The following is a 12,362-nucleotide window of genomic DNA, read 5'->3' on the forward strand; positions in this document are numbered from 1 at the left end:
CTAGTTCAGTGAAAATGAGCAAGTAACCTGTGGGTTTTCACTCATCTAGATTTGGAGGGAAAAGATTTCTGGACTCAAGATACACTGATGTGACGGGAAACAGTCTAGAGACATTTCTCCCTGAGCCCCCGTCTACCACCACCGCTTCTTGTCAAAGGCCGGCGGGCTCAGAGTTCAAGGAGAGGTCTGGGGGCAGGAGGACCGGCCTCTGGTGCTCCCCTGGGTAGCCCTGCTGATGCAGGTGACCCGAGATTTAATGATCTTACCTGTCAGATGACAGAGCTGGCGGCTTAGGAGCAGCCCGGGGTTCCTGCATCTATAAACGGTAACTTAGGACAAGACTGAAGACTGAAAATCATCCCGACATCTCAAGGCACCTCTGACCCCTCCCAGGGAGCAGGATCACCTGGGAGCAGGTGACTGAGCTCTTTGCTGGCTGAGAGACGGGAATCATCCCCAAGCATCACCCTGGCCCCGAGCACAGTGAGGCAGGGAGAGGGTGGGGACAGGGACAGGATGTCCCCTCCTCCCTCCTTCTGTCTCCCAGGCACTCCTGGCCGCCACGTGCCCTCCCTAGAGAAGACAAACAGCCGTGAGCTGGGGAAGGTTAAGTTCTTCCTAGACGGCTGTTCTCGGTGCCGTTGCTTCCTCAACCCCTAAGGCAAACCAATTACATGGACACAAATTTTCTGTGCAGCTTTTTAGAAGCCCAAGAAGGAAGTAAGAAGTTGTGACTCTCAGCCAGGGCCCAGTACTTAGCCATCATATGACAGGTGGCATTCTTGGCTGTCAACTCCCAATAGTTTCTGCAGATGCTTGGTGTCACCAGGCAGTAGGTACACCTCCCCCCCGTGCATGCAGGGAACACGGCGGGAGACACTGGCTTCTGGAAATTGAGCTTTGGTGACAGTCTCTGAGCAGCGGCTTTGATCCACAGGAAGAACCACGTTTTATGCTGTGACTCAATAACTCTGTACTTTCAGATTTACACATGAGTTAAACAAAAGTGTCGCAAAACAATGCCTAACTTTACTGTGTGCCATGAGCCATGACATTTTCTATTCTATTCCATTATTTTGTTTTATATTCTATTTATTACCCAACTAGCCAGTCGCCACTCGCTAAAGTGACTTCGCGATTGTGACCCACAGTTTGAAAACCATGGGCTTAGACGGGCTTAGAGGTTGGGTTCACAAAAGTTTTTTTTAAGTGCATAATAAAGCCAACTTTGGTTGATTGTAGATATGCAAGATGTATCTATGCCTTTTAGAAAGAGGTGTGGTTTAACAAAAATAAATTAACAGAAACTAATGAAATAATCCAACTTATCACCCCCAAAGTCATCATGAATTTTGTCAGCAAGTAAGATGATGTGGATAAGAGTGAATGAATCAGGGAATTAGCACAGCATCTTCAGATCAAAGTCTTTTAGAAAAGAAATGCTATAAACTTAAGGCTAGAGCTATGTATCAGACTAAAGCATTATAATTTTAAAAAATCGAATTTACTGAGAACAACAACCTACACAGTAGAATAAAGTCCAGGCGGAAATAGTAGAAAAACAAGGATGACACGCGGGCAGAAGAGGGAACCCGGACATGGACACCGAGGAACCCCAGGGTGACAGCAGCTGGCGTGGTGCCTCGGAGGGTACGTCTTGGGAGGTGAGGAACTCTCAGGCTGTGGGCTCAGAGGGGAGGGCGGAGACGCACGCCTGCCGGCCCATTGACAGTGATGCCCAGGGTCGGAAGGGTTAATACCAGAACCTCCAGTTTTCAAAGCGCAATTGTAACGGTCACGGGACCTTAGAACCGGCTCTTTCTGTACCACCTGAAGTCTCATTTCAGCACACTGAGAGGGGACAGCGATCCGGCGGGGTCCCCCGGGATTAGACACGCCAACAAGTCAGCCGGAGTCGCCAAGATGGACCAGGATGCTTTAGTCTTTGTGCAGAAGATCTCTGCTCATGATCAAAATTGGTTCTGACCACCAGACCTGGGTAGCTGGGCTCTCAAGATCTCGAGCTGCTAAACAACCCAGAGCAAAGGTCAAGGGCCGCCCTACTGCCCCCTCAACGTGCCCTGAGAGCAGCTGGCCCAGCAGCAACCTCAAAGGCCAAGGGCAAAGGTGATGGGGCTGAGGGATGCCGAGTACCAGGGCCCCACACGGAGCAGGCGCCGGGGAGGAGGGCGACGCTGCTCGGAGCCCCCTCCCCACTCGCCAGCACCCACTGAGGCCCCGTGTGAGCACAGCAGGAGACGCTTCTCACTGCAGACACAGCTGTCACGGCTGGGGTGGGGCGGGCGCTGGGGACGCATGGGTTTCTGGGGGAGGTGGGACAGGAAAAAGTTGTTCCAACTCTAGCCTGGCATTGTCAGGGGATGACCTGTTGCTCCTTCATCTTTCTTGATTTACGTCAACATGATTTCTTGCTTCCTGGTGTTCTGCATGGAGGGTAGGCTAGCCACAGTGTACCCGGAGTGCATCACTGATTTCCCCCCCACAAGACCCTTGTGTGATACACCTGCCCAAAGATACACGCCCCCTCTGGGTGTGTCCGCACACGGACGCCCAGCACCATAAGGTGGGATTTGAACAAATACACCTGTGTGGGAGTGAAGGCACAGGTGAAAGGTGATGCTATAGGCACAGACCAAGCTCCACAAAATGTCCCAAGTATCACATCTTCTCTACACTGACTCTTTTTCAAACTTTCTTAGAAAAAAGCACAGTGGTGGCCAGGGTTCACAATAATTAAGGAAAAAAGTTTCAGTTGGAAGGATTGTTCTGAGAGCACCAGGCAGAGCTTACTGTCACATCTTGGGTTTTAAACTGATGCAAGCAAGTCATGGGAACAACACCCTGTTCCTTAGAGCAGCTCAGAGGCCGAGCATCTTTGAAACCCCGTACCGCTTTGCAAAGTCAATAAACAGGAGGGTGAAGCAGGGAAATCTTTCATGGATTAGCAAAATCGGATGACACCTGACCAAATGCATGCCGATGGAGGCAGCCAGGCAGAGACTTACTTGGCGGTAATTTCTTCATCATATTTGGTTTTCAGGTCAAATAATTCTGTTCGAGTTTTTTCCAGCGCTGAAAGGCAAAGGACATAAAACCATAATATACTAATTGTTCGCATTAAGTCAGAAAGAAAAAGTATACATGTAATACATTCTCATTTCAAAGGAGGCAAAGATTACAAAAGTATACACAGCATGGAACAGAAAAATCCCCTTCCACTGCCACCTCACCTCATCCTATGCGCCTCTTCTGAGAGAACCACTGTTACTAGTTTATTGTGTAAGTTTCCTGCTTTTAAATAAATTTCACTATTTAAAAAATATTTCCATACCTAATTGCATAAATATTTAAGTGTATGTGTGTGTGTATATATATATTTCACACCCCTCCCCCTTCATAAATAGGATGATACAAATATCTTCTGAGATTTGCCCTCTGCCCTTAGCAGACATATGGAAATCTCTCCATGCTGGGACATTGGCAATGACAATAACAACTTAGCTCTTGTACAGGGCTTGCCACATGCCCGGGGAGTCAGGACACCTAGAAAGGAAGGTGCTGGGTAAAGAGCATGGGTGCTTCAACTTCAGATCAATATTACTCAGCTGGCCTCCCAAGAGTCGATTTACATTCATGTCAATACTAAGAGTGTGACTATTTTCCTATACTTTCACCAACATTGGAAATGATCAATTAAAAAAAAAAAATTCGACAGTCTGACAGGCAAAACAATCTTTTACTGATTTAATTAGCATTTCCCTGCCTGTTCAAAATTAACATTTTTTCATATGTGTATTGGCTGCGTGTATGTCTTCCGCAAACTGCCTGTTCTCATCCTTAGCCCATTGTTCTCCTGGACGGTTTATCTATTTTTATTGATTTGTAGGTGAGCTTTATATTTTTTGGATATTATTTGACTGTGAATTTGTTAGGATTAGTTTCTCCCACTCTGTCATTTGTGTTTTTTTTAAACTTGGACTATGATGTCTTCTGATTTTTTCCCCCACATTTAAATTAAATATATAGTGCCATTTCTCTTTCAGAACAAAAAGAAAAAAGGCAGAAAGAAGTTCAAAGAAGCGATAAAAACTTAAGCATAACCTTTTTAGGCATCTAAAGTTTTAAAGGTCTGCTATTACTGTTCTCCTTAACTTCACAGGGTAGAAATAAGGGTTTTTTTTTGCCCTCATTATTGTTCCAAATGAGATGTCAGCCCTTGACAGTTTGGTGATTTAGACTTGTTTGTTGGAAAAAGAGCAGGAAGAAAGGATGGCTTGTGGCAGTGATGCAAATGGGATTCAGAGCCTCCCACCTCGACAGGAACGACTCAGTGTGGGTGACTCATGCAGTCGAGTTGGGGAGCTGTGGAGGAGGGGGTCTGAGGCACGCTGGGGCGTGGGCTCCCCCCCTCCTCCAGGCTCACCACGGTGGCGGTGACAGGTGTCAGAGGGGACCTGGAGGGACTGGGAGGTGGAGTAAACCTGCCCTAGGTCAGACTGGCCCGTAGCAGCTTGACCGGCAGGCAGAATAGCACACCTGTTTGCAGAGTCTGGACTTTATGTTCGGCTTCTTCCAGCTTTGAGGTGGTGGACATCTGGGTCTCCTGCAGTTTTCTGAAAAGGAAGAGGAAGAAGCCAGATTGGTCATCTTGTTTAGCAACTCACACATCTTGCGTGTTCCGGAGCTACGGCGATGAGCCATCTTCACACGGCTGGTGACAGGCTCGCGGCCGGTTACAACTCGTAATGCCAGGAGCCTTGATGCCTTGCTCTTTAACACCCAGACTTTGTACCCGCACATCACACGAGGGGAGGTGTATTTCCTGTGGGATTTGACGTGAGGCAACTGATCTAGAAGGTTACCCTAAATGTAGCTCGTTCTTGAAATGCCAGATATTTTAAAAAAAAAAAAAAAGGAAGAAAAATCATCATCATGCACTCATTGTTTCCTCAAGTTAGCCCAAGAAGAATGATACATTTACATTTTGCTGACACAATGAAGGAATTTGTTGGAATAAAGGATGTACTGAAGAGATTCGACAGCTGTTCCGTTTCTGTTGGAATGGAATGCAAATGCAACTCTAATACCTAATGGGGACATTCGGAATGTTTGCAGCCACATTCCACGTATTTATATTTCCCATGATCTCCAAATGAATTCCCTGGTCAATAAATAGCATTCCTTCCTCCTCATCGGCAGAAAAATCTCCAAAAATAAGTTTATTATTTTTACATCATATGAATATAACACATGCTCTCATAAAGAAGAAACCTGGGAATACGGAAAAGTAGAAATGGCACAGTTAAAAAAGGCACCCAAATTTATGGAAATCTATGGAAAAGCACTGCTTGCATTTGCACATATTTCAATTATAAAACTAATAAATGCTCTGCGTTTAAAAAAAAAAACAACCACCACAAATACTATAAGAGCATGGAAGGTAAAATGTCCTTTCCCTTGGCTCCACTTGCACTCCACAGAGTTCTTTTGTAGCTCTCTAGAATTTTTCTTTACTTTTTTTTTTTTTTTAAATAATAAAGGGCTTCCTCATTCTCTTTTTTTTTAAAAAATAAATTTATTTATTTATTTTATTTTTGGCTCGTTGGGTCTTTGTTGGGGAGTGCGGGCTTTCTCTAGTTGTGGCGAGCTCTTTGTTGTGGTATGCGGGCTTCTCACTGCAGTGGCTTCTTTTGTTGCGGAGCACGGGCTCTAGGTGCGCGGGCTTCAGGAGCTGTGGCTCGTGGGCTCAGTAGCTGTGGCTCGTGGGCTCTAGAGCGCAGGCTCAGTAGTTGTGGCGCACGGGCTTAGTTGGTCCGTGGCATGTGGGATCTTCCTGGATCAGGGCTCGAACCCGTGTCCCCTGCATTGGCGGGCGGATTCTTAACCACTGCGCCACCAGGGAAGTCCTAGAATTTTTCTATACGTATAGAAATACAATGTAATATGTAATATACTGTAGCATAATATAAACTCAGATGTGATATATTATAGTGTAATAAACACTCCCCGCCCCTTTCTTTTAATACTAAAGGGATCAGAGCACACATGGTATCCTGCAGCTAGCTTTTTCACTTATCTCCGTACTATGGAAATGTTCTACCCCAGCATATATAGTTTGTCCTCATAAACAACTTAATTAACCAAGCCTCTATGGACATTTAGTCGGTTTATCACCCCTTTCTACTAAACAATTCCACAATGATCATCACAGGTATTGGTGCATAATTCTGACAATGAATCTGTTGGATAAAATTCTAACAGAGGAACTACAGTGGTGAAAGGGTATGTGCAACTGTTTTTGTTGTTTTGATAGATATTGAGAAACTTTCCAACAAAAAGCCTCACCAGTTTAAACTCTTGCCAACAGCATTCGAGAGTGTTCTGCTGTGCCAACAGTGGATAAAATTAAACTTAGTTTTACTCTGGAGTAAAGCTGAGAATTTCTCTTTGTATGAACTGTCTGCTCAACTCCTTTACCCATTTTTTGTAGTGCTGGGTTTTTTTCTTATTAATTTGTAAGAGTTCTTTGTTTATAAAGAAAATTAGCCCTTTTTCTTATGTGGTGCAAATATTTCTTCCCAGTTTTTTGATGGTTTAAAAATGTTGTTCACTGTTACTTGTTTTCAAAAGTCTGTGTGAAATTTTAGGCAGCTGTATTTATATAATTTTTTTAAAGGTTTAGAAAGATCTCTCCACTCCAAAATTATTAAAAACAAAGTAAATGCCCACATTTTCTTCCAGTATGTACATGATTTAATTATTAATACTTAAATCCTAATCCATTTCAATTTTTTGGTGTAAAGAATGAGATAAAGATCTAGCTTCATTCCCCACCCCCAGTGGTCAGTTATTTGCATCTTTTAATATAATCAATCCTTTTACCTAGTTTGAAAAGTCAACTTAATAATATTAAATTCCTATAGAAATTTATTTCCCTACTTTTGTAATGCATAACTTTGCTCTCTGCAGATGTAATCACGCTGTCTATAATTCAGTATCATGAATTTTTCACTTCGCATTATGCCGGATACATTTCTGGTGTAACTGCAAATTCAACAAAACTATTATTTTATAAAGGCTGTATAACGTTCCCGTTAGGGGTGGCCTCTTTTACGCACCCATTTCTTGTTGGCAAGGCATTTCAATGGCTTGCATTCCCCCCTCCCCTCAATTATCAGTAATATGGTGAGAAATCTCTTTGGGCACAGACTGCTTTCCTAGGAGACACATTTAGTGCCAGTTCCACATCTGCTGGGTCAAGAATCCGCTCATCCTTTGGAGCCCCGACTCTGTGGGGCTCACTTCCTTCCCAGGGGCTGTACCCAGCCCCGCTCTCCCAGCAGCGTAGGTGCGGCATCCCCTGCAGATCTGGGCTTGACCCCGAGGGACTGGCTTTGGTCCTGCAGTGAGGGCTTTGGGAGGTCAAGTCTCAGCGCAAAGGGAGGCCAGGGCCGCAGCGGTGGCTCAGGCTCTGCCCCCACCTCTGGGTGCCTCGCTGGGAGAGTGCGGGCAGGTGCCTAATCTGTAAAATGAGATGGTCTGCTCCGCAGGCCTATCCCGAGCACTTGCTGAGACAACATCTCGAGAGGGCCTGGCAATGAGTGTAGCGGGCATTCTTCTTCTTTTCTAAATGAAGCCAGTTTAACGGTGCCCCAGAGAGGCCCTGGTGATGCCCGAGATCTCCACGGAGCCTGCCTCATAGAAGTCCGAGCAGCTGCATTCCAAGTCCACGGGAAACACCCACAAAACCCCACCACCGGGCCTGCCTCTTAACTTGTAACCGGACATTTAGTGCCTCTCATTAATGGACTCACATTTCTTCATAACAGGCTTAGATTTTTAAACCTTAGCTTCACCAGAGTTCTGAGAGACCTGACTTATGCAATTTGAATTGGTAAGTTCAACACTCCTATGGTTTTTATAAGAAATCTAACTTTCGGGCTTCCCTGGTGGCGCAGTGGTTGAGAGTCTGCCTGCCAATGCAGGGGACACGGGTTCGAGCCCTGGTCTGGGAGGATCCCACATGCCATGGAGCAACTAGGCCCGTGAGCCACAATTACTGAGCCTGCGCGTCTGGAGCCTGTGCTCCGCAACAAGAGAGGCCGCGATAGTGAGAGGCCCGCGCACCATGATGAAGAGTGGCCCCCGCTTGCCGCAGCTAGAGGAAGCCCTCGCACAGAAACGAAGACCCAACACAGCCATAAATAAATAAATAAATAAATAAAAATTTTTAAAAAATTAAAAAAAAAAAAGAAATCTAACTTTCATTAAGTCATCACACTAGTGAAAAAGCAACTCATTATTTGTGGCAAAGTTTTGGGTGAGGCAGGCCAGCGGAAACCTAACATTCACAGCCCTTGGATGGTGCATTAATATATTTTACTGATAATAACTCCTTGATGTATGAAGCACTGTGAGGTAATGAAACGAGGCAAGAGACAAAAAAAATTAAAAAAAAAAAAGATATTGTGTGTGTGTGTGTGTGTGTGTGTGTGTGTGTGAGAGAGAGAGAGAGAGAGAGAGAGAGAGAGAGAGAGAGAGAGAGGGAGAGAGATGTTAAACATCAAAATTCACTTAAGAAGGTAGCAGGAGCTCAGCATCGCCCTGGGCTTCCCAGAGAAGACACGCAGCAGGGGACGGTCCCACCCCTCTCATCTTACCTCGTGTACCACCCCCGTGTGCCAACCACACAGGCTTTGTGCTCAAGCCCCGGCACCATGTGGCCCCGACAGACACGCCCTTTGACGTACCTGACACCATCCACCAACGGGAAAGACTGGTACATTTCACTCAAGGTCATCTCACAATCTCACAAATTACAGAACAAGGGACACCTTTGTTTTTCAAACAAAATTGTGCCTTAGAGCCCCTAGGATTTTGGTTTCCAACCTGGGCTTATTTCACAAGTCCATTTAAAAAAACTGTCTTGTGATGTGAAGTGGTACAAGTAAAACATTACGTCAGCACGTCAGTGCGTGCAGATCCCAACACGTGCTCACCTCTCCTTTTCTGCAAAATCATTTTGTAACTTTTGTTCCTTTTCGAGAGCTATGGTCTCGGCTTGGTTCTTCAGAGTCTGTTCATATTCTCGGATTTTCTCTTTAAGTGCTTTTATCGTTACCTCTGCAGGAGGGGAAAAAAAAAAAACTCCAGTAAGAGAAGCATGGTTCCATGTGGCTATATATACTAGGCTTTCGTAACCTAGGAGGATCGGTGTGTTTTAAACTTTAGCTCTTCAACTCTGACACAAAATCAATGGTTACAAGTCCCTTTGGAGACCTTTTACTCCCTAAATGTTAAATTGAACTTTAAACATTTAGGTTGAGGAGGATCAATGGATTTTGCTGGAAGAAGAACTATGTCTCTCTAATACAACTTAAGAAAAAGAGGGGGGAAATCAATGGTAAAATATAGTATCATCTTATTGATGAGTCTTAAATTAGTCCTCTACTGAGGGAAGATTAATAATGTTTTAGTGTGGGTTTAAGTACTTTCTTACAAAGAAAACGGTTCATAATTGTGCGCACATTTTGGAAGAAGCCTACTGACCTCCCCGGCCACGGGCTGCAGCTTTGCTGTTTCACAAGTGATGAGACACATGGTGCGCTAAGTGGATGGGGCGCCGGTCTCCTCGGCTGCAAGGGACCAGCCCCGGAGCTTGGGTGCTGAGAGCACCCTCCACCGGGGCCAGAGTCTGGCAGACCCAGGCTGCGTGTGCAGAACCGATGACTGGGCCCAGGGGAGCCACAGCTGAGGGAGGGTGAGTGCCAGAGGCGTGGGAAGCAGTGCTGTGTGATGAAGCCCTGCAGTGCCCGGTGCTCAGGACGCAGGGTCCCTTGGGGGTCAGGGCCGCCCCTGGAAAGCCCAGGTTCCCCCACCACCAAGTGCGTGTTTACAGCAGTTGCTTCAATGACCCAAAATAGGAACACAAGAGCAGATGCAACGAACAGGGCAGGGTCCTAACTCAGACTCGTAAGTGGCTCTAGGGTGGGACGGCTCCACCTGTCCCCGCCCCATTCACCCCCACCCCCCTGGGCGGGCCAGCCAGCCCCAGGCAGAGCACCGAGGCCCCGGCTCCAAGGCTGGTGGAGCTCTTGGGGGACCGCACCTGCCTGGGCGTGGGTCCATCTCGCGGGGGGCAAGGCTGAGTTTCTTGGTCGTCCCAGCACCTGACACAGTGGGTGCTCAGAAAGTGGCTGAGGCATGAGGCTGGGCTGAGCAGGGTGAGGCCTCGACGGGGCTGTGACAACGGGGCTCCAGGCTCAGGCGACAACGTTGCCTGCCAGGTCTCTGCCCATGGAAGCGCTGGGACTGGTGGCCCTTGTTCCTTCGGGCTGTAATTCACGTCAGCTTCTGCTCCCTGAGCTGCGCAGACACGCCGGGCCGAGCAGGAGCCAGGCAGCCGGGCATTTGTACCCACATGGCTTGGTGCATAAAAGCTAGAGGCTCTTTCGTTAAGATAAGAAATTGGCCTTTTTCATCCAATGGAACCAGAGGGTCCTCCTCAGAGGAGGAGAGAGGGAATTAAGACCAATGACCTTGGCAGGGTATTTGAGAGACGAACAGGGGGCTTCCTGCCTCTCGGGCTGGGTGTTTGGGGCCTGGAAGAAACGCTCTGTGAGCACAATGGTTAACATGGAGTGATGGGGCCCAGGCTGGGAGGGAGCGGAACACGTCCAAAGGGGACACGACAGGTCACCTCTGGAAACATCTGCACATTCTTTTTAGTCGATGGTCAATGCGGCCGTAAACACGCAGCATTTCTGCCTTGAGCAGTGGGTTGGAAACATCTGGGCGGCCCCTGGGCCCTGGCGCTCAACCCAATGCGTTTCTCAGTGTGACCCATCTATGCTCCTTCCAGGGGAGTTTGGGGCACTAGCTCGGGGCTCCCACTCTGTCTGATGGGGATCTGCCTTTTCAACGACGGATGCGTTGCCTGCGGGTGACACCTGTCAGAGAGCCAGCTCATGATCAAAGTAGGGTCACATCCAGCCCAGGTGGGCCGCTCAGTGAGCCAGGGGCGGATTTGTCCTGGAGCCTCGGTCCCTCCTCTGGCACCTGGGCCCGGGTCCAGAACATTGCCCTGGGCGTGTCCCAGCTGGGTCCCCTCTGCGTGAGCAGGGGAGGAGGGAGAGCGGCGTGGAGGAGAGGACACGAAGAGCTCTGCTCCCACGGGCTGTGCCTGGGCCCCGTTCACTCACCTTGACATGGAGTGGGGGAGAATTACAGCATGTGATAAAGAAACTCCTGTCCTGCTCTAACATTTGATCCATCCACACTACAGCTGTGATGATTAAAACAAGTGATGTGCACCTCAACCCCTTCCAAATTCAAAGCATTTTTATACTGGGGAGAAAAGAGAGGAAAGCAGCATTTTCCTGGCAGCGGGGAAAATCTGTAAAGATACCAATAAACAAAGAGAAGGATGGGGGGCGATTTCTGGAAAAAGCCACAGCGCTGAGTTAAGAGCAGCTGATATTTACTGAGTGTCGGGAACAGCGCTTAACGCCTCGGCTGCATCTCATTTAATCCTACAACAGCCCGTCAGGGTTAGTACGAGAATTCTGCCCCCACCCAAGAAAACGAGGCTTCAACAATATGAGACCACTTGCTCCAGGCTGCACAGCGAAGTGGTGGCAACCAAGGGACCCCGCCTCGGTCTGCTAGCCTTTGGAGCCTTTGTTCTTGAGTCTTGGACTCTGCATTTCTTTCTTTCTCTCTTTCTTTCTTTTTTTTTTTTTTTTGGCCACGCCACGTGGCTTGTGGGATCTTAGTTCCCCGACCAGGGATTGAACCCATGCCCCCTGCAGTGAAAGCGCCGAGTCCAGTCCTAACCACTGGACCACCAGGGAAGTCCCTTAGGCTCTGCATTTCATTTAGAAATATCCATCAGGTGAGGCCTTTGGGGAGGCGATGACCCCTGCGCTGGGCAACTGGCCCTGGGGCGCTGACAAAACAGGGGGGGAGGGCGACCAGGCCCTACAACAAAACCAAATCAAACTGAAGGAAACCCAAACGGTGGATCTGTCAAAATAAGATGCCAGAGGTCACTGGAAGGAAATGTGCAGAACCAGAATTTACAGGTTCTCTTTCCCCTGGGCGCTGGGTGGTTCTGACCAGAGCCAAGTCCTGCTGGGGGAAGGGAGCATTTCCCTCACTGGACCCCAAGCTCCTAAGTCCTCACCTCGCTCCCCAGCGGGACCAAACTGTCCCTTGGGTCCCACAGGCTCACAGCTCCCTGCGGGCCAGATTGAGGTGGTGTCTCTGAGGAAGGGGCCCTCGGGCCTGCTGTCCTCACTGCCCAGGCCTGGACCTTCCTGCCTCTTCCCAGGTCCTTTCCG

At 47.9% G+C, this 12,362-nt stretch overlaps 1 protein-coding gene across 6 annotated transcripts in view; it reads right to left on the bottom strand.

Annotated features, from left to right (window-relative positions):
- Positions 1-12,362, bottom strand: part of CUX1 (cut like homeobox 1) — a 377,925-nt gene that overhangs the window by 129,389 nt on the left and 236,174 nt on the right. For all 6 annotated transcript variants that reach the window (XM_061209658.1, XM_061209657.1, XM_061209656.1 and 3 more), the window contains exons 6-8: positions 9,021-9,144; positions 4,558-4,634; positions 3,027-3,093 (exon numbers count right to left, since the gene is read on the bottom strand). In XM_061209658.1, coding sequence (XP_061065641.1) covers positions 3,027-3,093; positions 4,558-4,634; positions 9,021-9,144 — 268 coding nt within the window. The remainder of the gene's footprint in view (positions 1-3,026; positions 3,094-4,557; positions 4,635-9,020; positions 9,145-12,362) is intronic.

Source organism: Eubalaena glacialis, chromosome 13 (genome assembly GCF_028564815.1).
Source record: "Eubalaena glacialis isolate mEubGla1 chromosome 13, mEubGla1.1.hap2.+ XY, whole genome shotgun sequence".
NCBI classification, from domain to species: domain Eukaryota; kingdom Metazoa; phylum Chordata; class Mammalia; order Artiodactyla; family Balaenidae; genus Eubalaena; species Eubalaena glacialis.